The following is a 25,850-nucleotide window of genomic DNA, read 5'->3' as shown; positions in this document are numbered from 1 at the left end:
ATGTGGACAATCCTAATTTAAGGAGGCGAGCGTGCAATTCCTCAGATCCCAGCGAAAAGCAGTTGCAAAACCAGTGTGTATGTGTGTGTGTGTGCAGTGCTCCAGTCCAAAGCCTGCAGGGGAAAACTGCAGTAAATGTGTCGGAAACCAGTGTAAAATGTTGTTGGGGGGGGGGGGGGGGGGGGTGGACAGCAACTCTGCAAAAAAAAAACCATCCCCCCCCCCCCGACTGGCTGCTGCCTGTCGCCTCCCACTGGAGATTAGGTCAGGATTGAGGGTGACTGATGACCTCTAACGGCCTTGCCTCGGCCGTGCTTCACCCTCCCAACACTGGCTGCCAAGAACTGACAGCAGCCACACCCCGGGCGCCGTGCGTAACGAGGGCGTTGGTCTCTCTACTAAAGGGGCCACTTTATAACTTCAAATTTCTTCGACGGGATTTTGCCGTTAACGTCAAGCTCTCTCTCTGTGTCTCACCCTCTCTCTCTCAGATCGACTCTTAAGGATATCTCCCCAAGAGTAAGTTGGATCTCAGCTTTTCTTTTTTTGTTCCAAACCGACTGAAGGATCTGCTTTCAAATACAATCTAAATTTGTTGAACTTCCTGAGGGTGTGCAGGAGGACAACTTTGCCAAAAGTAAGTCTGAACCGAGCTACGTTTTAATATGGGGGAAAGGGGGGGGGGTTCGCCCGGAGGCCCAAGAAACGTCTTTAAAAGTACTTTTTGATCGACCACGCGCCTCAAAACAGTTGGGGAGGGTGGGGGGAGAGAAAAGGCAGAAAAGTTCGAGGGAGCCTGGGGGTTTAATTTTAGGTGCGAAGCTTTGAATAGTCCATGCTGCAGAGACAGCTCTGAGAGACTACACCAACTGGCTGCTCACAAGATCCATGTTTGCTTTTATATATATATATACACAAATAAATAGTCTTATTGACTAATATTCTTGTGTTTCCTCCCCCCTCCCCGAACAGATATGAATAGATTACTGTCTCAGTTAGAGTGTAGCGGCCCCACGAGCGGAATCTGAAACAGCTGTCCAGATGTTGCTGTTTTAGTTGAGCCGCGGACCGTAATTTAATTTGTATCATTTGACGAGTTGCTTCATTTTCACGAATGGGTGATTTACGTGAAGGTGGCCAGTGATTGGGGGGGGGGGGGGGGTCAATGTTTCTGGTTGAGTCTCGACTCTCTAACTGGTCAAATTGCCCCCGTCTGTTTTAATCGGCACCAAATGTTTAGGTGTGAAGAGTTGAATAGCGTCTTTGTGGAGAGCGGGCTGACTTCGGGACTGGGCGGGGGGGGGGGGGGGGGGGGGCAGAACACAGCTCCTGCAAACTGAATTCATGCTGAAACCACTGTCTCCCAAGGGACTCAGACCCCACCCGCTTGCACAGGAGTCCATCCGTGGTTAATTTAATAACTAAACACCCTGCGCTTGCTTTGATTCGTTCAAATCGACTTTCTTTTTCAAAAATCGCTGCCTCAAGTATAATAGATATACATTAAAAAATGAGGGCGTTGCAATTTCAATGTACAAAATGCAAAACTGCAAATGTTGGTCTTCAAAATATTTTTGAGCCTTTAGAGATATTTGTGGGACCTGGTGCCGCAGACAGTAAAGGTGGGCACTCCAACATTTAAATGCATATAAATATGAAGACAACGCACATCATTTGGTTTTTTAAAAAAACAGTGCTGTCTTTTTTTGTTAAACACTCAGTGCTCAGCATCATGTTTGGGGTGGGTTTACTGCATGCCTGGGCAAAATCAAACGATCACGATTTACTGACAGCATTATCGCAGTGGCAAGAAAATGTATGTACAAAAATGAACAGTCCCAGGTAGCGCTGCCTGCTCCTGGAGTAACGGTACTGCCCTTGGTGTCGGCCAGAGGCTCCCTCTGCCGGGGATTGCCTCCTTGTCAATGTTGCGGACACGCCCTGAGGCTTTAATAAGATCACTGCAGTGGAGAAAAAAAGCGTCAGAGATCGTCGCGCCTCTTTCTAAGCAGTTCACAGGCAACTTACCTCTTCTCTCTCGCTTTCCCCCCATCACCCCCCTCCCCTCTTTTTGTTTTCAAATTTAGTTTCCAAACTTGAAAAACCTCCAAAATGATCGTGTTGTTGGCGGGTATCGTTGTGCTGCATCTGGCTGTCCTGGTGTTGCTGCTCATCTCAACAGTTGTTAATGTAAGTACTGTCTAAGCAAAATAAAAATCTCTGAACTCAAACGGGCAGGGGGACCTGGGTAGGGAGGTGGGGGTAAGAGAAACAAAACAAACGCGTTGTTTTTCCGCGGGCCTTCGATGAGAAAATAAATTCCTACCGACCCAAGGTCAGATTGGACTGTCTTTCAATTTCCCAATGTATTTACTTTTTCTTTAAACAAACTGAAAGTTTACTCACATTGTGTGCTGTGTATTCGTTTCAGCGAATTGATGTGCACAAGTTTACTCATAAGTACCACCCATAAGAGATATTTTTATTTAAAAAATACCTGGATTACTTGTGACAGATGTACTGTTTTAAATGAATGGGTACTATTTTAATTTAAAAGTAATTTTTTTCAGGCAATCCTTTGGTGTTTGCGGAACAAAAATGGGATTTTAAATTAGATGGGATTTCCAGATGTTGGTTCCAGGGTAATTTTAAAATGGAGCGTAAATGGGATCCCTATTTTTTTTCCATTGAACTGAGAGTGGAATTTCATCTTCTGCAGACAATCTGTTTAATCCTTGTTTGTCTTTCTCTTTTGTAGTCTTGGTGGTACTTCAATGATTCTCATAGTATAGACATCTGGCAGAATTGTACATGGAATGACTTTTGGAATTGCGAATCATATACCACTAACGGTGAGTGTTTTTCCCCATCTTTCACCCAGCCTATTTGAGTGGAATGACCGGTTTTTATTTGAACATGATCACACCATAGATAATTTCCGTTGAGAATTTGCAGGGACAGTGAGGCGCCCCAGTCATGATTGTGCTCTCTGAGTCAGGAGTGTTTTTTTCACAACTTGCTCAAACATCGCCTGTTTTTTTGTGAAGTAGATGAATATGGGCGAGGTCCTTAGAGCCTGTGAAGCCTGGGGGCACCTAGTGGACAAGCTGCAAAAGTGCACTGGAATGGGCCAGGGTTGATTCTTGGCAACGCCTCAATGCTGCAGAGTCAGCACTTTGCAGCAAGCGACTGGGCTAGGATCAGCCATCAATTGCGCAACGTAGGCAGAAATTCCACATTCATTCAAGTCCACTCAGATTGAATTAATTTTTTTTCTAACACATTGCCTTTGTTATTTAACCTTGGCTATTTAATACAATGTTACTGAGTATGGTAAATGCCAGAAGCAGCTCAAATTTAAATCAGGTTAAATATTTATCCATCAGTTAAAATGGCGCAGTCAATTATATAGATTAAAAATCTTGCACCCAGTGACTTTTCAATACAAACAATTTTGGAAAGTTGTGACATGCAGATAGAGTTCACATTACTGGGATAAAACAAAAGTGTTAGTGGGATTTAATTCCTGAAACAAGGGAGAATACAAAAACATTACAATAACAGATATAAATTTGTGATATTTCATTATGAAGGTCTGAGGTAAAAATTATATGGCACTTCTCAAATAAAATCAGGGAATGTCTTCCAATCCAAATCCAATCCAATGTTCTTGTCATTAGCTCTTCCTCATTACTAAAACACATTGGGCGAGATTCTCTGGCCTCCCTGCCGGGGTGTGTTTCCTGGTGGTCCGCTGTTGGTGGGATCTTCTGGTCCCGCCGCTGTCAATGGGATTTCCCATTGAATCCACCATGCTGCCGGGAAATCCACGGGGGACTGGAAGATCCCATCAGTGTGAACAGCTGGAATATCTTGGCTACTGTCTCATGCATCCAAAATGGCTGCCAAAATGTCCTTCATTACAATAGTGATTGCACTTCACAAGACACTTCATTATTTGCAAATTTAAACCATTTGATTTCCTTTTAAAATTATTGACCATTTCAGGGAGAAAAAGCTAAATCCCTTGAACCTGATTTCAAACCCAGTGTATTAGATGATGGGTCAGTTATACTTGGTGCAATCACCATCAGGGCTGTAGATATCCAATAACAAAGTAAGTTCGCAGTTAGCTTTTCTGTTTGTGGTAAACAGAATGGTAATGCTGTTTCACTTTTATGTTGAATATTGTTTTGAGAGAATGTTAAATTGGGTGCAATTATATCACGACCACATGATCTGAAATTAAACCGTGAAAATTCAAATAATTTGTGTTCCAAAAGTAACTGACCAGTTTGTTTTCTTTTGAGACTCAAGTCAAAAATACCCCCCAATTTCTTTCTCCCAACACTGGCAAAGAATTTAGCTATAGTGCCTTATCCTGCTTCTATTCATTTCACAAGAGATAGCAGATTTTCTAAGCTGAAAAGGCAGTCTGGATCAGAGTTGAAAATAAAAATAGGATTTCAACCAATTCACGATTTCCCCCCCTCCCCCTCCCTTATTCCTGAGAAACAAAAAGAGTGGTTGGATGCAAGCTGAGGCACGTGCTATAACTTAATTATAGACTAGAGTGAGGCAGCTCATCGTAATGTAGTCTCAAAAATGAATGTATCAATGCTTTTAGATTCAGAGCTAGAAGAATCTAGCACAGAATGACCAATCTGTATGGAAAATAGGTTGAGCAGATTTAAATGGGAATGAGTACTTTCTTGACGAATACAGTTGGCAGAAAATGAATTGGTACTGATTTATGGAAAAGCACAGTAAATAAACAGTGGTGAATTTGGGATTTTGGCAGACCCCTGGTTAAAATATTAATGATAGTTTAGAGAAATGGCTTCCTGCTGAATTGTTGCTATCCGTTAAGGGACGGCATTCCTCGAATGGATCTCTTGGTTGGAGAGCCAGAGGTTAACAGTCTGATCATCAAAATTTGAAACCAATGCAAAAGAGAGAGCTTTTCAGTTGGCGTAACTTGAGCTGCCCTGGCAGAAATGCTGGTTGAAGGTGGATAAATAAGCAGATTAAAGATACATTTTCCTCCTTGCAAGCTGTTTAATCAGATTTCCCAAGATGCCAATGCTTAGCTCACTGCTGCATCCATCATTCCAGACCAAGGACCTGGCACATAGCTGGCCTTGCAATGCACCATTGTCAGAATAATTTTCCAACATACAACTTACAGCTTCAATTTCAATTTTTATTTAAAAAAAAGAAGAAAATGAAGATTTCTATCTCGTTTTAAAGTGCACTATGGGCTTCAGAAATATCATTGAACACTGGTGAGAGCTCAATACACAGTGTGGGAAAGTGTTAATAAAAAGAGGGGAGGAACTGAAGCAAATTAGGAAGAATTGATGAAGTAATGCCTCAGCGTTAAAAGACTTTAGATAGTACAGCCAGCTTCGAGGAGATTTACATATCGATGCAAATATTCTGCTGCAAGCAAATCTTCACACAGATACTCGTCCCTGCAGTTTTGCTTATAACTTATTATTAAGTGTGACTTGCTGCCAGGCATCAGGATTCCATTGCCTGCCTACTATTCGTATGAAATTAAATGAAATGAAAATCGCTTATTGTCACAAGTAAGCTTCAAATGAAGTTACTGTGAAAAGCCCCTAGTCTCCACATTCCGGCGCCTGTTCAGGGATAATTGTATGGATAATTGAAGTCTTACATGCCGGGCTGCAAGGGTAGGTGGGAGGTACTGTGACTGTGCCAGCCATTGTAGGGGGTAGACTGGCACCATTGGGGGTGGATGTGGGAATCTGCAGTGACCTTTAAAGAAGAGAAGCTTTTGTAGAACTTTGAAATTGTAATAGCCTATCTAAATAAGGGGGAGAAATTTCAAGCACTGGAAATATGAAACAGAAACTGCCGGTTTAAACACAGTAACTTCATCCGTGTCTAAAGAGGAGAAAATAATGCTTTGTTTGGAAAGTCATTAGAATTTAAAACATTTAACTTGCCTTCTCTGTCAAACACTGATAGATCTCCCTCATATATCCAATAATTTGTGTTTGTACTTTTTCTATATCATTGCTCACCACACACAAAGATCATGCTTTTAATCATACATGTAATGACCATGCGTCCACCTGGACGAAAATGTTGCTGATTTGTCCTGGTAGCAATCCATTGATAACCTCAGGCCTTTACTGGAACCTTCTTACAAGCTAGTACAAAACCTTGCAGTGTAGGATAAGGATTGGCGGTTTAACAGCAGAAAGTTAAATATGTAAAACTCGTGTGAAGTCTGTTTTATATTCTACAAACATATCACTGTCATTTAATTTCTGATGGCTGAAAAAAGCCAATCATAGGAAATATACAATGATTAAAAGATTACTTTTTATTGTGCTTCCAGCAGTCAACGGTGCACAGTAGGACTGCTAGTAGGACCAGTATGTGAATACTTTTAGCTTCTAGTTAACTTAATTAAAGACCTAGGGCAAATATTTCTGCCTCCAGCCCCCTCAGCACTAGACAACTACCAGCTTTTAGCCCACTGGTACCAGTGCTGCATCCAGAATTCACAGACCGCAGGTCAAGTGATCTGAGCACATGATCTAAGCTGGCACGTGAGTGCAGAGAATACAATAGTGTTGAAGGTGCTGTCTTTTGGATGTGATGTTACACTGGGGCCGTGTCTGCCCATTCAGGTGGATACAAAGGATTTCATGAGGTCATTTGGAGGAGAGCACAGAAGGTCTCCTGCTGTCCTTGCGAATATTTATCCCTCAACTCAATTAGATTATCTGGTTATTTATCTCATTGCTGCTTCTACAATATTACTATCTGCAAATTGGATGTCACATTAGCTTATATTACAGTAACTACTTCAAAAATACTTCCATGCCTGTGAGATGTTTGTGAGGCGGGAGGGGGGTAGGTGTGGAACACAACAAGCTTCTGAATAGGGAAATGAGGTAGGAGGCTAGCAACCAGATAGGGGGTGGGATGCTCTGTCCCGCTGCACCTGGTTTCTGGTGCGGCGCGCCCTCACCGGCAACGGGATTCTCCGTCCTGGCAGCCGGCCAATGGGGTTTCCCATTGTGGGTACCCCAACACCGTCGGGAAATCTGTGGGCGTGAGTGCGCTGACGTTGAAATGTAGGATCCCGCCGATGCAAAATCCAGCCCAATATGTTTCCAACTGGCTCAAGGCAGAGCTTTGGCTCCCAAGGAAAAGTCCCCAAAATGCTGAGGTAATGCAAAAAGAGCAGTGATCCAGGATTTTCCTTGACATTTGCACCTGGAAACTTGGGTCAGGAAAATCCGTCCTATATTTGTTCACATTACTCCCAGGCCATAGCCTGGACAAAGCGTTGCAAGTTAACTCGGGCATGCAACCTAATTTGTCCACTTTAACACTTAATCTGATTCACAAACCCAATAAATAGCAATTGTCAGTGATGATGGTGATATGCCCTGTATGGTACCAGTGTATGTGACGCCAATTCTGGATCTTGCTTTTTAAACATGATTTAGTTTATTACTGCAACGTCAGAGTGTTATTTATCCTTCTGGTTAAATTGATACTTTGTTTTAGTGCAGCATTTGGAGAATTGCCCCGTACAAGGGAGCCAAACTGTAAGAAATGAATTTAGATGCTGTTTTATTGCAATCAACTGTTTTTAATTTTGAACTGTATTTTCAGAATGGCTACAAGCTGTTCAGGCTATGATGATCCTGTCCATCATCTTCAGCTTCTTGTCGGTGATTTTGTTCTTCTGCCAGTTGTTCACACTCCAGAAAGGTGGTCGGTTTTACATCACTGGAATCTTTCAGCTACTTGCAGGTAAATTTAAAAATCGACTATGATGTTTTCACAATGTCTGCGTAAGAATGGTGAATCATTGAAGCTTCTACCTCTTTTCAGTTGTGGTATATAAATCATTTGTTCAACTGAATTGGTGGTCTTTTGTGTGGACTGACGCGCATAATTCACACTGAGCACTCAAAATATGTTGACCTTATTTTCCTCTACTTCTCTTATACTTCAGTTTCTGCTTCCTGCCAGTTTACTTTGGCTGAGGTAATAGGATGGTTTGGGTAATAGGATGGTGGATGTATTGACGAATGCGGCCTTGGCACTGTGATGTAATGAGACACTAGGAAGTCCCCTTCAATGTTGGTGCAGTGGAACTGATTTTAGTAGAATCTTTTCTTCTTTGTCAACAAGAAGGCTTTTCTTGAGCAAGAAGAAGCTGTCATTACAATTTTTCAAGTTTCTGTCTCCTCACGATGCATCTGTAGACAAATTGTGTTAGAGTGGAACTTTCCAGGAACAGATCAATGTAGTGGAAGAGAAAAGAGCAACTGGTCCATTGATGTCTGCCCTATACCATCACAATATAACTGGGCATCATGAATCCTGTGTCGCCAGTCACCGGCATCCAGGTCATTTCCTGTGAGAGGCACAAAGCTTCATCTGATCGAGGGGGAAACGTCTTGGCAATTCTTCAACTTTAAACGATGATCAAAACCAGTTCTGAGAGACTACTGTGAATATGAGACGCGCTATCTAATAACCACCTCTAATATCTTGGATGCTAGGATATTGGCCAGAGCCAGGAATTTGTTCACCATTTCTGAATGCTTGCAGCTGACCTGCGTTACCTCCACCTTGCTCCAGAGGTTGCCTCTCGGTGTGAAGAAAATCTTCCTGATATCTCGTTGGGTTTCCAGCTTACTGATCTTACATACACACCCCCTGCTATCTAAACTCTACAGTATCTCCAAATGGATGCAGTCCAGTCCTCGTTAGAACTTGATGATCCTTCTGTGTTGCAGATGTGTGTGAGCGTACATATGTGGGAGTAATATCCGCTATTGATGCGCCAATTGCTAGCCACGTAATTGAAGAAATATTCCTGAATATAATTCGGTGTTTTGTTTTTCACGATAAACTGAGAAATACTGCAAAGAAATTCAAGTTTGTAGCTCTGGATTTATGAATATAAGGTGGCATTTAATGATGTTGAGAATGTGCCATTAGCGGAATTCCTACTCCTTTTATTTGAAGTCTGGCATGTTTAATTGTCACTAATATTGCTACTAATTCTAGGTCAATATGAATGTTCAGTGAAAATGGAAATTGAACCAATTGACATACATGAAGAACTAAGTCAGATATTTCTGATGTTATAAACCTAGATAGGCTCACTCTGCATAATCATGTCCACAAATTTATTAATACTTGCAACTAAAAATCTGTTTTTAATTAGAGCTGATCTTGCTAGATAGTAAAAGGTCATTTAAGTAGACGGGGTGCTGACCAGGGGAATTAGACCCCGTCCAATTTGTATGCGTTCCCGTGATACATATGTATGAGCACAGATATATATGGCTGTCTGTTTATTACTGAACTGGCTGTTTATTACTGAACTAGTGAGAATGAGGTCCCTGGGTCTGGGAAAAATATTAAGCCAAGTATGGGAACAGTTACTTTAAAAAAATATATATATTTTTATTGGCATTTCTCATATTTATAAACAGTTGTATATATACCTATCACATTTTTCTTGCCTGCGCTAATTTCCTTTATTATACAGAGGTTTAGTTTGTCCTGCCTTTAACTGACCCTACATGCCTTTCATTGCCCTCTGGATCGGTCTATGGTTCCTCCCCCTTCCCCGTTCACATGCAGCCCCCCCCCCCCCCCCCCCCCCACCCCCTCACAGGCTTTGGCTGTGCTTTTCTTTTATTTTCCGGATAGAGTGCGATCATCTCTCGTGGTTCCCTGCCTTCCTCCTCCTCCTCCTCCCCCCCCCCCCCCCCCCCGGGGTTGCGCAGTCTTTTGGTAACTCATCTATCTTTGTGTTTTAATCATAAAAAATATAAATAAAAAATTCTTATTAGGTTACTCCTCATTGTTGGCCTCGAACAGGTTTTGGAACAGACCGACAAACTGCGCCCAAGTATCCAGGAAGCCTTCCTCTGACCCTCGGGTGGCGTACTTAATCTTCTCCAGGTGGAGAAATTCCGAAAGGTCAGCGAGCCAGTCTGCAGCTGTGGGTGGTGCTGCCGATCGCCAGCCGAGCAGGATTCTCCGGCGTGCGATTAGGGAAGCGAAAGCAAGGGCGTTGGCCCCCTTCCCCATGTGTAACTCTGGCTGCTCCGATACCCCGAAGATTGCCACTATTGGGCATGGCTTCACCCTCACCCCCACAACCTTGGACATTGCCTCGGAGAAGGCTGTCCAGAAGCCAGCAAGCTTGGGGCAAGCCCAAAACATGTGGGTGTGGTTGGCCGGGCCCCTCTGGCACCGCTCACATTTGTCCTCCACCTCCGGGAGGAACCTGCTCATTCGGGTTCTGGTCAGGTGCGCTCTGTGCACCACTTTGAGCTGCATTAGGCGCAGGAGGAGGTGGAGTTCACCCTGCTCAGTGCTTCGCTCCAGAGTCCCCATCCTACCTCTGTCCCCAGTTCGTCCTCCCATTTTTGTCTGATCTCGTCCAGTGGAGTCCGGGCTCTGTCCAGTAGCTGTCCATATATTTTCCCACATAGCCCCCCTTTCTCGTTGCTTGTGTCTATCAGGTCCTCTAATAGTGTGCTTTCTGGGGCCCAGGGTACCCCACTGTCTCTTTGCGAGGAAGTGTTTTATTTGGAGGTGTCTCATTTCCTGTCCATTTGCTAGCCTCCACTTCCTCGTCAGTTTGTCTAGTTTCACCAGTCTGTGCCCTACGTAGAAGACCCCGACCGTCAATGTGCCCCCGTCCCGCCTCCCTCTTTTGAAGGTGGTATCTAGCATGGCTGGGGGGAATCTGTGATTGCCGCAGATGGGGGCCATGGGGGACATTTTAGTTATCACGAAGTGTTGTCTAAGCTGGGTCCATGTTCTCAGCGTGGCCTCTACCATTGGGCTTGTTGTGTATCTTGTTGAGGGGGATGGGAGTGCTGCTGTAGCCAGGGCCCGGAGGGTCGTTCCTTTACAGGATGCCTCCTCCATTTGTACCCAATCTGTGTCAGGTTCTTGTACCCATCCCCTCACTCTTTCTGCTGTTGCTGCCCAGTGGTAGTATTGTAGGTTTGGTAAGGCCAAGCCCCCTTTGATTTTCCTTCTTAGCAGTGTCTGTTTCGGGATTCTCGGGTTCTTGCCCCCCCCCCCCCCCCACACACACACACACAAACGCCATGATTAGACTGTCTACGCTTTGGAAAAAGGCCTTGGGGATAAAGATCGGAATGGATCTAAACAGGAAGAGGAACCTTGGCAGTACGTTCATCTTGATCGTCTGCACTCTCCCCGCCAGGGCGAGTGGGAGTGAGCCCCACCTTTGAAGGTCTCTTCTTACTTCCTCCACCAGGCTGGTCAGATTCCACTCGTGGATCTGTGTCCAGTCTCTGGCTATCTGGATCCCCAGGTAGCGGAATCTGCTCTGGGCTGTTTTGAACGGGAGCCCCTCCAGCTCTCTCCCTCCCCCGTTTGGGTTCACTGGGAATGCCTTGCTTTTGCCCAGGTTAGGTTTGTAGCCCGAGAAGGTTCCAAACTCTTTAAGCATTTGCAGTATTGCCTTCAGTCCTTCCTGTGGCTTCGAGACATAGAGGAGCAGGTCATTGCATGGAGTGCGACTCTGTGCTCGCTGTCTCCTCTCCGGATTCCCTTCCAGCTTTTCGCATCCCGCAGGGCTATCGCCAGGGGTTTGATGGCTAGCGCGAACAAGAGTGGGGACAGAGGGCAGCCCTGTCTTGTTCCTCTCTGCAGCTGGAAGTATTTAGAGCTGGTGGTGTTAGTTCGGACGCTCGCTTTGGGAGCGTTGTAGAAGAGCCTCACCCAGGCGGTGAACCCCACTCCTAGCCCAAATCGAGGAGGTATTTCCATTCGAAGGCCTTTTCTGCGTCCAGGGAGACGATCACCTCTGGTGTTCTCTCCCCAGAGGGGGTCATTATTACGTTCAGCAGCCGCCTGATGTTTGCTGTGAGCTGCTACCCTTGACAAAGCCGGTTTGGTCCTATGCGACTACCTCTGGTACACAGCCCTCCAGCCTTTTGGCCAGGACCTTTGCGAGTATTTTCGCATCGACGTTCAGCAGTGAAATGGGTCTGCATAATCCGCATTCCGTCAGGTCTTTATCTTTTTTGGGTATCAGTGAAATTGTGGCCTCCTCTAGCGTTGGGGGCAGGGTGCCCCTTGCCAGTGAGTCCGCGAACATGTCCTTTAGGTGTGGGGCCAGGTCTGGTGCAAATCTTTTGTAGAAGTCTGCCGGGAACCCATCGGGTCCCGGTGCCTTCCCCGCCTGCATGGAGCTGATGCTCTCCATGATTTCTCCCAGGTCTATTGGTGCTTCCAGCTCCGCCCGTCTGTCTTCCCCCACAACTGGTAGTTCCAGTCCATCTAGGAACAGTTTCATCCCCGCGTCCCCGTTGGGGGGCTCGGAGGTGTACAGTCCCCGGTAGAAGGTTTCAAATGCCCGATTGACCTCCTTTGGTTCTGTTACCAGTCTGCCTCTGCTATCCTTTACCTGCGCTATTTCCCTTGTGGCTGCCTGCTTTCTCAGCTGGTGAGCCAATAAGCAGCCAGCCTTGTCTCCGTATTCGTAAAAGTTCCCCCCGTGTCTGACGGAGTTGGTACACTGCTTTCCGAGTGGATAGCAGGTTAAAGTCCATTTGCAGCTTTTTCCTCTCTGCCAGCAGCCCTACGGTCGGGGCCTCGGAGTATTTTCTGTTGACTTCCAGGATGGAGTCCACCAGTTGTTGCCTGGCCACCCTCTCTTCCCTATTTCTGCTTGCCTTGTAGGCTGTGATCTCTCCTCTAATCACAGCGTTCAGTGCCTCCCAGAACGTGGAGGGTGAGACCTCCCCGTTTTGGTTGTTACTCACGTAGTCGCCTATGGCCCGCGATGTTTTCTGACAGAAGGCCTTGTCGGCCAGGAGGTCCGTGTCCAGCCTCCATGTGGGGCGCTGGGCACGGCCTGTGTGGGGTACGGGGCACGGCCTGGGAACAGTTACTTTCTTAAATTCTCCAGCCTGTTGTGCTGGTTATGTGCCAATCACTATGAAAGCTGTACAGCTACGGTGTACTATCCTGCTCTTGGGGCAAAGGGATTATTATCAAAGGTTGCTCAGCAAACATAGAAAACTGACTAATGAGATTTGTTGAGCTATGGTTTATAGCCGTTAAACCACCAATTAACCAAGGATGATGCTAGGAATGAATCAACTAACTTCTGAAGCTAGGTCAAGAGACATTAAAAATAAAAGTCTATAAAGCAACAAAAATTTAATGCTAAGTGTGGTGACCAGCAACCAAACAGCAAAATGGATGAAGATCTGGCTTGTGAAGGCTCTTAAAAAAGAAAGCCAGAACCAGAGACATGACAAACGAAATGCAGTTGAAGATATGGGGAAAGCAAGTGTCCAAACAAAATTCAAGATCAGATTGCGGGAAATTCAAACTAATCCCGCACAGGATAAATTTAATGGATGAAGATCCAACTTATGAACCACGCTTTTAGTGCAGAAATCTTCAGACAGGAGGATTTTGAAAACCATTGCTACAATTTCAAAACTGAATGTCACTCAATCAGAATGGTTAAGAAGTCCTGGTGACATTGGGTTACTTGGCTATCAAAATGGTTCAACCCACTTGTTACTAGTCCTATCCATTTACTTCGACTGACTTTTTTTCTGATGCTGTTCACCATTGTTTGAAATGTATGATAACAGATAGCTGTTGATTTCTGAAGTAGCAATATTTTTTTTTCCCAATGGAATATATTTACATGCAAAAGTAGCAAACCCATGGATTCCTTAATTACAACTTGTGTTAATTAAAGGGGGGTCTGACTGAATGAATCATCAGTTTCAATGTTAGGTTGACTTTAAAAACTCCATTTTGTCAACTCTTTTCTTCAAAATCATGGCTTGATCTCGTGAAACTGAGACCATTGTTCCATTCTTCTGGATTTTTAGCTTCCCCTCGGTACCTTGCGAACTATTTTGCCGACATGAGCAAACTTCGGATAGTTGAACATATATATTCTTTTTACATCAATGGTTTGTGTAATGCACTTCACTGTGGTAGGAGATTCTCTGGTCTTCTGTAACATTTTGGAAACCTGACCATTTTATTCATGTAGGTAATGTTCTATGGCTCCTGCTTTCATTAGTAACAACCACCCAGGATTATAGTAACTGAATTATATGAATCCAAACTGCAAAGCAAACTATAGTGCCCAAAAGTACAGCAAACAACCTCTTTAACGTTGAAATTTGCAACCAAGTTGCTACAACAATAATTTATTCTAACATGCTGTGGTATTGAACTATTACAACAATGTGATTATGTTTACTTTGGCCATTGAAATGAAAAACAGGTTAATTATTTTCACTGGGAGGCTGAATGCAGTCAGACTCCATCAGTAGCTTTTGTTGTGGCTTCTGCTATGAACAATACAAAGACACTCTCTAGGTGAGTGAAACCTGGTTTGGTTAGTTTCAATTAGTTCAATCATATCTGGACTTGTAACAAGATGTTCAGTGCTTTAGCAAAAGGAATTCCTTTATGTCCGAAGCTTTATAGTACAACAGACTGACATAGAAACGTGCCCTTGCTTGCAACACAATATAGCTTCAGCTTCCTGTTGTGTACACTTTGTACATAACAACATCAACATACACTTCAATAATTCCCATTGTAAAATGTCTCAAGGCACATCACAAGTGCATTATTAAACATCATTTGACATTAGCAGCACAAAAAGGAATTTCTAGGTCATATTATGAACCGGAATAGAATTTTAACTCCAATAATTATTTTTATAATCTAATTTGCCCTCCACCAAATGCCTGGCAGCTTCATAGTCATTCATTGTATGAGTAGTACTTTCATGAAGGCCCCACCTTCTCAACCTAGCCCCTTGCCTGAGATGTGGTGATCCTCAGGTTAAATCACCACCAGTCAGCTCTCCCCCTCAAAGGGGAAAGCGGCCTGTGGTCGCCTGGGACTATGGTAACTTTACCTTTGGGACATATGAGAGAAGCAGCAAAGTATTAGAGCCTTTTTATCATTCTCACTCAGGAAGAAATACCCAATACAATTATTAAATGATTTTTGTTTTTGCAAGGATATTCCTAATATGAATTTCCTTTTAAAACTATTGTGCTTGATCAGTGGTTAGCACTGCTGCCTCTCTGCGCCAAGGACCCGGGTTCAATCCCAACCCCGGGTCACTGTCCATGTGGAGTTTGCACATTCTCCCCGTGTCTGCGTGGACCAGGGTAGGTGGATTGGCCATGCTAAATTTCCCCTCAGTTGGAAAAAAAAACTTGTGCTTAATTGCTGTATTTTAAGATTGAGACTGACCACTAAGTTAGATTTAAGTTTAATGCCGTGTTCACAGTTTTTCATTTTCCTTTAGTTAATACCCCACCCCAGGCTATTTAGCAGCATAGAAATTGGTTTCAGTCTTCTTTAAGATGCCAGAAGTTGAATTACATTAAATGCCTCATTAATTGATGGCTAGTACCCTCTAAGGATCCACTGGGGATCGGCATGGTGAAGTTGCCTTTCTGTGGGAGAACAGGTGTTGTAGTCGGGTATGTTTTAAAAAAAATTTAGAATACCCAATTCTTTTTTTTTCCAATTAAGGGGCAGTTTAGTGTGGCCAATTCACCTACCTGCACTGGGGAAGTTTTAGCCAACTGAGAATGTGTACCTGTAAAATTTGAAGTTTAACTTTGTGATACGATTTGGTTGGTTGAATCAGGGGCTGGGCTAAAACAACTATACCCAGAACTTTGTTATGTACTGCGACTACCTTTGAAAATCATCACTGATTTAGTTGTGACTCATCATTCACAGAGTTGTACTTGGAAGATTCTGATACACCAGACTTTTGTTTACTAAGTCTCCGTAAACTCTTGCTTTAGGTTCTTACTCTGAAAGCAGTTTTCACAAGAATGGTTACTTGGAGAATTTTTCAGGAAACTATTGTAAATCTACAAAATATTTGTAAAGAAAGAACTTAGCTGGATGGAACATTTGTTCTTGAACTCTGTAAGGCTGGTAATAAAACACATATATCTCAGGTTTCTATGAAATTGGTTTCCTCTATTTATGAGACAAAGAATTTGGGAGGAGACTTTCTTCAAGAGACACCGCACTAAATGGGAGTATTTTGCTATATTTAGACTGAATTTCATTTCCAGCTGTGTTGGCCCCTAATTTACAATACTAGCTGGAAGGAGTCAGGTTGCAGCCAGGCTGGGAAACCTGCTCCTGCATGGGTCACATGTTTTCACAAAATTTTCATGTTAAGATGTTGGTAAGTTATGTAAATTAATGCTGAAAAAGGTGCCGTTGGGCTATTTCAAAATCCTGTTTAATGCTGCACATTGAAGTGTGATATCACTCCTTCCAGAGAACCTCTGAATGCATTAGGGGAGTCAGTTTAGGCTTACACTGCAGTATCAGCAAAGTGGACTCCATGGGGCGGGAGGGAAGCTTTTATCTATATTGCCATTGAGGAAATTGAGTCAATTGACTGCAAGGTTAGCTTTACACATGACCCAAGTTTACTATTTTCATTGAAGTCAATAGAGAATAACATTGGGTAAGTAGTAAACTAGGTGTTCTACCTGATCCTGCATTAGGTAATAGTTGTTCCAACTGAGTCAGAGTCCAACAGCTTTTCCTCTTTATCTACAAGCCCAAAGTCATTCAGCCCAGGATCTCCCACCAGGATGCTGCACAGTTTTCCAGGACTGGCGCGCTAATATGTGCGTGCATTGTGTTATCAAACCTGCGTTGTCTTAATCTCTGGGTGCAATAGCTTTATGAAATAAATTGGATCTAAAAAAAACAACTTTTGTTTTACTTTGCAGGCATTTGTGTGATGTGTGGAGCAGCAATATACACAGTACAGTACCCACATATTCATAGTGAGCAGTACGCTGGCAGCTATGGATTTGCCTACATTTTGGCATGGATTGCTTTCCCTCTGGCCTTGTGCAGTGGAATCATCTACGTCATTCTAAGAAAGCGTGAATGAGGTGCCAGAGATTACGACAATCCAGATGATGCCATCTTAGAGGAATAAAAGAAACATTACTGTTTTAATTTGAAGATGTATATAGTATCTATGGTTTAAAACCTATTTATAACACTTTTTACACATATGTACATAGTATGTTTGCTTTTTTTTGACTGAAACCCTGTTTTGCGAGCTAATTAAAAGTGCCTACAGAACATTCATTTTTAACAGTTTATTAAAAAAAGACAATTTTTTGCTGAAGCCAAATTCTGCAACAAAACTTTATTTTGAATAGAATATGTTAACCAAAGCGCATGTATAAATTATAGCTAGTAAGCTGTTTTAAAAAAAAGTGGCGCAGCTTGTACAAATAAATTGCTAATAGCTGATAAGTTTGAATAGTTTACTCATGTAGATATAAAACATTTACAATTTCAATGGTGCTATGTACTTACCATTCCTTGTAATGATAACCTATAGCGATCTCACTGAAGAGTTACTATTTGCAAGAAGGTAAAATAAATGCTTTAGTTTTACAGGATTTACTTTGTCTAAATATTTCTGTATGGAAGGAGATTTGCTTTAGCATTGATGTGGAGGTTTGGAAGTTAATATAAGCTAGGGACGATAGTGTTAGGATGGGTGTGAGGGGTGACTTGAATGCCCAGAATTAGACACTGTCCAACATAATGAGGCTGTACACGTGCTTTTCTTCCCAATTTGTAGTCCAGTTCTGTGCTGGTGGTCACTACTCTTGTCCCTGATTTGGGGGTCTCCCTTTTTTCACACTTGTTCTTTCCTCCTCATTGGTAAAATGAGCCATAACCTCGACTTTCTTCCTGGGCTGCCATTTCTAGCTTTGGGAAGGCGTAATGCCTCAAAAGTGCAGCTGTAGGCAGTCACTGTTTCTCTGCAGTGTGGAGTCTGGAGGGCTCCCCTGTTGCCAACAATGTGGACAGCACGAAGCACTGACAGCACCCCCATCAGTTCTGTTTTCCCGGTTGAAGGGGTGGGCAATGGACAGCAGCAAATCACAGTATGTTGGGTGCAGTATATCATCACCACACTCCACTAGTCCCAAGCTGCAGAAACCAAACCCGTGTTCCAGAACCAATCCCCCATGTTCCTTTCTTCACTTCCCGAATGCTAGGGCGTTGTCAGACTGCATTTTCAATGTTATTCGGTTTCATTAACTTGTACTATTGGTGGAGGTGTCAGAAAACTAGTATTGATAGGCTTTGTTTTGACTGTTGAAGACCTTAGTGTGCCCCACTAAATATAAATGTAATGTTCAGAACTAACCCTATCCACACTTTGCTGGGAGTATAAAATAAATGCTAATGTACCATTATATTGACAGTGTTATGCTACTGAGCAGGTATGCAAACATGAAAGGGGACCACACACAAAAAAAAGTAATCAAATTAAAGAAAATACTTCAATGAAAACGTTTTCTGAATACAAACAGGTAACAATGCATTTTTGGTTCATAAGTAACCTTTCTCATTATTTTGTAAGAGGAGTAACATTCTACCATGCTGTAGTAACGATTAAACAACAAACCGCATTAATAGTCTAAATATATCTGTAGTGCCCATTGCATGAACATCTTCCCTAACTGTGGCCTCAGAAACAAGATTTAAATTTTCTATGCGTTCAGAAGCTGGGCATTGGCATCCCTGGCTTGTGCACTTGGAAACCAACTTTTTCTGTGAAGCTGGTTTACGTTTTATTGATTTTTATTTTGTGTGTCTCTTTTAACAGAGCCATTGTCATCACCCTTTTAGGGACTGAAAGTAGTTTGGTATTTTCACAATTGTTCTGTGACGTTGACAAAATTAACGCACGGGTTCTCAATATTTTGTCAGTGGTGTGAAATGATCAGTGGACGCTTCAACAAGCTTGAAATAAAATAGTATGTGTGCTTTGTTGAGACTGCTGAGATTCTCAGCCATGCAGTGATGCATGAGCTTTGCTGCTTTTAAGGCTGCAGACCCTTTCTGATGTGGCAATGATTATTACTTATGAATGACATAGCTGGTATCTTTAGAAGAGAAACTAATGCATTGTCCTGTTTAAAATGAAATATGCGAAATGGTTTGCAAGGAAACCAATTTTCACAACGGGGTAGATGCCTCACCATTCAATGTCTTATAAAGCTGCCCAGGCCTTTTTACAGCCAACAAGGCCCATCTTTCTCAGACAGACACCAGCTGCACGGGTTCCAGATGTCACGACATCAGCAGCTCGCTGAATACACTGTCACTCACTGGACAAAGGTGGTTACAATGCAACACCTAGCTGCGAGATGCTTGAAAAGTTGAAAACACAAATATTGTTTTCAAACTGCTCCCCCCCCCCCCCCGCCCGTTAGTAGCTGTGTCAAAGCAACATTAAAATAATTAAAACTGGAAGTTTAGTTAACTTGAGTAATACTCTCAATACGGCTTGAGTACTACAAATAGCTCGAGTGCAACAAAGGAAGTCCTAGTGAAAATGGCTGAATGCTATTCCGGGTGGCCAAGTTTTACTTCAAATGATTGAGTATTGTTTGTTTCCAAGAGATCATTTGTGGGTCCCACTGCAGCTTTAAGCAGGATATTTATTACTTTGCTGCACCAGGAGTAAAATTATACTGGCTAGTGTGGTTCACAGCCACTATCCAATGCCAAAGTTAACCACTGTTGTGAAGGAGTTGTGGAATAAACAAAATCTGGCACTATGCAAAGAAGAAAATGATGTACTTATGGCTATATAGCCCTTTGATCTAATATGAAACACGTAGGTTACTAAATTTATTATCCCTTTGATGAAATCTGTTCTTGTTTACATAGTACAGTATAATGAAGTATGATATAGTTCTTGTCCCATTTGCACAGACCTCTCCTGCAGATTTCTTTGTGTAACTGCCATCCAATGAGGTCTGCAGAAAGGTTGGTGGGGGGGGATTTGTGTTTGATGTGCTAACAGAAAATGCCTTATTGCGTGTAAGTACAGTCAGATGTGTTTGATGTACTTGAATAATGATGAAAATAAATAATACTGGCTTATCTGTGCAACAAATGGTCCTTTGTTACTATGTTACCAACTTGTACCAAGTGTTCGCAGCTTTTTAAAGGATTATTGTCACCAGCTCCTTCAACGAGAAGACAAAATTGTGAAGCTCCGTGGTACCTGAGTTTCTGCCATTTATGCTTTACAGGCACCCAGCATGATGAGCACTTTTAAACTGGGCGGCAGTAATCACTTCATCCATGCATGGGTGTAGTGGAGCATTCTTTGTCACCATACACCTGAGATAAGATTGTGTTTTCTCAACTAAAGTACAAGTCTCCGCAACAAGCAGGGTTACACTTGCCCCGAGTGCAGTTTTGGTCTGCTTATCTAAGAAAGGATATAATCGCCATAGAGAGAGAATGCTGCCAAGGTTCACCAGACATGATATCTGCATGGCAGGATTGTCCTATGAGGAAAGATTGGGTTGACTAGGCCTGTATTCATAGGAACTTAGAATGAAAGGGAATCTAATTGAAACCTATGAAATTCTTCCAGGGCTGGAGAGACTGGATCCAGAAATGTTGTTTCCTCTGGCTGGAGGGCCTAGAACAAGTGGTCACAGTCTCAGGTTACTGGTTAGACCTGAGGAGGAGAAACATCACTGAGAGGGTGGTGAACCTATGGAATTCTCTACCACAGAAGTCTGTGAAGGCCAAATCGCTGAGTATATTTCAGAAAGAAATAGATTTCTAGACACTAAAGATATCAAGGGGTATGGGGCGAGAGTGGGAGTATGGTGATCAGACTGGGAATCAGCCATGATCATATGAAATGACGGAGCAGGCTCAAAGGTCTACTCCTGCTCCTAGTTTCTATGAAGTGACAAGGAAGAGCAGCCTAACCTCCAACTGGAATCAAAGCACAAAACTAAACTCAACCACCATGGTTAAAAATAATTCACTTGTTCTAGTGCTTGACATTTGCCTGATGATACTGAGCTGTATTTTCAACCTTGGATTCTGCATTCTCAGTTATAGCTATGTAACCGTGGCTCAGAATCACTGCGCGATTAACCACAGCTGCTATAAGTTTCATCGCTATTGTTAGGGCCAGGGTTTAGAGAACCCCAAAGTGTAACATTGAGTTCACCTGACCCACAACTTTTAATAGATTGTGGTATGGGGAGCACACGGCCCAATTTACAGGTTTGGTACAGCAGAAATGGAAAAGTATATTTTAAAGCAAAACAATGTTTATTCTATGAACTCAAGTTAACCTTTTTAAAACATACAGTGAACATCTTAGCAACCATCAATTCATATACAACCCCCAAAGAATACAACACTTAAGTAATCCTTAATAACTTCCCAAACAACATCCAGAAGACAGGAGAAACACCTTTCAACAGAAGCACATTAGGTTTACATTCACTACTGAGAACATTTATAATTCTGAATTCACCAAATGATGAAGAGATAGTCTTTTGATGGCAGAGAGAACAGCAGTACACCTGCTTGGTCTGGCTTCAGCTCCAACACTGAAAACTAAACTAAAACCACACCTGCAGTAAACAGCCTAAAACGAAAGTAAAAAGCTGACAGACAGCCCAGCTCCACCCACTCTCTGACATCACTGCAGTAGTAAACACCTATTTCTTAAAGGTACTCTCACTACAGATATTTATATACACACCCATTTATAAACACCCATTTCTTAAAGGTACTCTCACATGACGCTATCCTCCACGCTATTGGATGTTATGTTATCACTCCATACAAGGTACATGATGCATTCCCTCGAGTCCACAAACTCAATAGTTACTGCAGAAATAAGCAATTGCTTCTGGAGCATTACCACATGGGAGCGGTGGCCGTAAGAAGTTAGCATGTCCGAGAACATGTGGACAACATTTTATGCACACAGCTACACGTATTCCATCTTGTGCACAGATTGCACGCTGAAATCCACCTCATTGTCTAGCAACCAATCATCTTGCTTTAAATGGTCAACATTAGACTGACCTGAAAGTCTAACCAATTTCATGTTTCCGGCACTTCAAATGTCTGCGTAATTTCATCCATGTGTGAGAAATGTATATTATTCACACTGAAAAAGAAACTGGCACAGACACATGTGGGGGTGTGATGAACAGTTACTGCCTTATCATCATGTAAGGTGATGTCCCCTTTAAGACCGGGCTTGGAACCCTGGGGACTCCGCCTCTGGCTCCGCCCACCTGTGAGCCATACATAAAGGGCAGCCTCATGGCCTGTGTAACAGTCAGCTCTCGTCTCTAGCTCTAGCATAGTCATTAGTCTAATAAAACCTTCTTTTCAGTTTAATCTCTAAGCGTCATTATTGAGAGTACTTCAATTTATTAGACTAAACTAGATTCAGGATGGACGCAGGCCTAAAACCAGAGAAGCTCAATCTGGAAGCATGAACGCCGGAGGCGAAGGAAATTTTTAAATACTGGCTGCAGTGCTTCGAGGCCTACCAGGTCTCCGCAGAGACTCCCATCCTGGGGCCACGCAAGCTGCGTCTACTCCACGCCCGGGTGAGTCACAGAACCTCCGCCACGCTCGAAATGGCGACGATTTATGAGGAAGCGATCGAGTTGCTCCGCAAGTGGTTTGTCAAACCCATCAATGAGGTGCACACCCGGCATCTGCTCTCTACCTGCCGGCAGCACTCAGGGGAATCGCTCGACGGGTTTGTTGAAAAGCTCACCGCGCTTGCCAGGGACTGTGACCATCAGGATGTGACAGGGGAAGTCCATATGAACCTGCACATCAGGGACGCTTTCGTGTCCGGCAACCGCTCGAACTACATCCGGCAGCGGCTGCTCAGAAACGGGGCAAACGACCTCCAGGAGACACTAACGCTCGCCTCCTCGCTGGCGGTGGCCCGACATAACTTGGGTACATACCCCGCGGACTCTGCCAGCCCCCTCCGGACTTCCTCAGATTCAACCGTATTACAGGCCTGCGCCACACGGCGACCCGCTCACCATGGGGGCACACCATGCTACTTCTGCGGGCAGGGCCAGCACCCATGCCCACGCTGCCCAGCCCGCTCCGCGATCTGCAGCGACTGCGGGAAGAAAGGGCACTTTGCGAGGGTCTGTCTGGCCAGACCCAGGGGCCAGAAAAACAAAGAACAGCCGGCCCGAAAATCAGCCTCTCGGGCCCGCAGGCCTCGCAATGCTGCTGCGCACCGACCCGACACGCCCTCTTCTGACGCGTCATCAGCCTCGTGCGAATCATGGGAGCGGCCATCTGGGCGGCGGCCATCTTCTCGACCTGACACGCGCAGCCGGCGGCGGCGGCCATTTTATGAGTCCGACTCGGCTGAGGACTCCAACTACCCGTGACTGGGTGCGATCACCCTCGATCAAACTCGGCCAAAACACCTGCAGAACTCCATGATGCAGGTCCAGGTCAACGGCACGACACTGCATGCCTCTTCGACTCCGGGAGCACGGAGAGCTTTATCCACCCTGAAACGGTAAGGCGCTGCTCCCTACGCACCCATCCCGCATCCCAAACCATAGCCCTCGCATCTGGGTCCCACTCAGTACAAATCACGGGGTACTGTATTGTGGATCTCTCGATCCAGGGCGCCAAATACATCCATTTCAAATTTTATATCCTCCCTCACCTCTGTGCCCCCCTGCTGCTCGGACTGGATTTCCAGTGCAGCCACCAAAGCCTGACACTGAAGTTCGGCGGACCCTTGCCCCCCCCTCACGGTGTGCTGCCTTGCGACACTGAAAGTCGCACCCCCCTCGCCATTCGCGAACCTCACTCCTGACTGTAAGCCCGTCGCCACCAGGAGCCGGCGCTACAGTGCCCAAGATATGGCTTTTATCAAGTCAGAGGTCCAGCGTTTACTGGGAGAGGGGGTCATCGAGGCTAGCAACAGCCCTTGGAGAGCGCAAGTGGTGGTAGTCCGGTCCGGGGAGAAGAAACGGATGGTCGTGGATTGTAGCCAGACCATAAATCAATTCACGCAGCTTGATGCGTACCCCCTTTCTCGCATCGCGGAAATGGTAAATCGGATCGTCCAATACCGAGTCTTTTCCACGGTCGACCTCAAATCCGCCTACCACTAGCTCCCCATCCGACCAAAAGACCGCCCCTATACTGCCTTCGAAGCAGCCGGCCGGCTCTTCCACTTCCTCAGGGTCCGCTTTGGTGTCACAAATGGGGTCTCCGCCTTTCAAAGGGCGATGGACCAAATGGTGGACCAGTACGGTTTGCGGGCTACATACCCGTAGTTGGACAATGTCACCATATGCGGCCATGATCAGCTGGACCATGACGCTAACCTCAAAAAGTTCCTCCAGACCGCCCGAGCCCTTAACCTGACCTATAACGAGGGCAAATGCGTTTTCCACACCACCCGGCTGGCCATCCTCGGCTATGTCGTGGAAGGCGGGGTCCTAGGTCCCGACCCCGACCGCATGCGCCCCCTTAAGGAACTCCCTCACCCCCGCAGCCTCAAGGCCCTCAAACGGTGCTTGGGACCTTTCTCCTATTACGCCCAGTGGGTCCCCAAGTATGCGGACGAAGCCTGCCCACTCCTAAATACCACCGCTTTTCCCCTCTCGGCTGAGGCTCAATTGGCCTTCAACCGCATCAAGGCCGACATCATCAAGGCCGCCATGCAGGCGGTGGACGAAACCATCCCTTTCCAGGTAGAGAGCGATGCACCAGACATCGCCCTGGCTGCTACCCTCAATCAAGGAGGCAGACCAGTAGCATTCTTCTCCCGAACCCTCACCACCTCCGAGTTTCGACACTCTGCAGTCGAAAAGGAGGCACAAGCCATTGTGGAGGCTCCTAGCCGGTAGGAGGTTTACCCTCGTCACCGACCAACGGTCGGTCGCCTATATGTTCGATAACACGCAACGGGGCAAAATAAAAAACGATAACATTTTGAGGTGGAGGATCGAACTTTCCACCTACTCATACGATATCAAGTATCGTCCAGGGGAGCTCAACGAGCCCCGCAGATGCCCTGTCCCGCGGCACATGCGCCAACGCGCAGGAGGACCGCCTGCAAGCCATCCACAATTACCTCTGCCACCCTGGGTTACCCGGCTCGTCTATTTCATCAAGTCCCGCAACCTACCTTACTCAACCAAGGAGGTCAAGGCCATGGTCAGGGCTTGCCAAGTCTGTGCGGAGTGCAAACCGCACTTCTATTGGCCAGACAAGGTTCGGTTCGTGAAGGCCTCGGGCCCCTTTGAGCGACTGAGCGTGGACTTCAAGGGGTCCCTCCCATCCACCAACCGTTATGCCTATTTCCGCACCGTGATCAATGAGTTCTCCCGTTTCCCATTCGCCATTCCCTGCCCCGACATGACCTCAGCCACGGTGATTAAGGCACTGCACAGCATCTTCACCCTGTTCGGTTTCCCCGCTTATATCCACAGCAACCGGGGTACATCGTTCATGAGCGATGAACTGCATCAGTATCTGCTCAGCAAAGGCATCGCCTCGAGCAGAAAGACCAGTTATAACCCGCGGGGAAACGGGCAGGTGGAGAGGGAGAACGCAACAGTGTGGAAGGCTGTCCTTCTGGCCCTGCGGTCGAGAAATCTCCCAACCACCCACTGGCAGGAGGTCCTACCCGATGCCCTACACTCCATTAGGTCACTCCTCTGTATGGCCACGAAGGAGACCCCTCACAACCGATTGTTTCTCTTCCCCAGGAGGTCTACCTCCGGGGTCTCGCTTCCACCTTGGCTGATGGCTCCGGGACCTGTTCTTCTCCGGAGGCACACGAGGAGCCATAAAACGGACCCCCTAGTTGAAAAGGTCCGACTGCTCCACGCCAACCCCAGTTACGCCTACGTGGAGTA

The 25,850-nt window shown here is 45.0% G+C and overlaps 1 protein-coding gene across 2 annotated transcripts; it reads left to right on the top strand.

Annotated features, from left to right (window-relative positions):
- Window positions 1-339: 339 nt before the first annotated feature.
- On the top strand, window positions 340-20,047 carry pmp22b (peripheral myelin protein 22b). 2 transcript variants are annotated; one of them, XM_072483163.1, is made up of 5 exons: window positions 340-519; window positions 2,088-2,190; window positions 2,759-2,852; window positions 7,666-7,806; window positions 16,836-20,047. In XM_072483163.1, the coding sequence occupies exons 2-5, from the start codon at window positions 2,113-2,115 to the stop codon at window positions 17,000-17,002; spliced, it is 480 nt and encodes a 159-aa protein (XP_072339264.1). In that variant the 5' UTR covers window positions 340-519; window positions 2,088-2,112; the 3' UTR covers window positions 17,003-20,047. The 2 variants fall into 2 exon arrangements, with proteins under 2 accessions (XP_072339264.1, XP_072339263.1); XM_072483162.1 differs by having other exon boundaries at window positions 342-637.
- The last annotated feature ends 5,803 nt before the right edge of the window (window positions 20,048-25,850 follow it).

Source organism: Scyliorhinus torazame, chromosome 18 (genome assembly GCF_047496885.1).
Source record: "Scyliorhinus torazame isolate Kashiwa2021f chromosome 18, sScyTor2.1, whole genome shotgun sequence".
Taxonomy (NCBI): Eukaryota; Metazoa; Chordata; class Chondrichthyes; order Carcharhiniformes; family Scyliorhinidae; genus Scyliorhinus; species Scyliorhinus torazame.
The sequence above is the reverse complement of the archived record's forward strand: the minus strand, read 5'-3'. Positions and strand labels throughout refer to the sequence as shown.

Excerpts from the sequence above, each read along its gene's own strand:
- pmp22b (XM_072483163.1), top strand. The coding sequence starts at position 2,113 with ATGATCGTGTTGTTGGCGGGTATCGTTGTGCTGCATCTGGCTGTCCTG. Across the intron at positions 2,191-2,758 it reads TCATCTCAACAGTTGTTAAT|TCTTGGTGGTACTTCAATGA; the intron begins GTAAGTACTGTC and ends TCTCTTTTGTAG. Across the intron at positions 2,853-7,665 it reads CGAATCATATACCACTAACG|AATGGCTACAAGCTGTTCAG; the intron begins GTGAGTGTTTTT and ends CTGTATTTTCAG.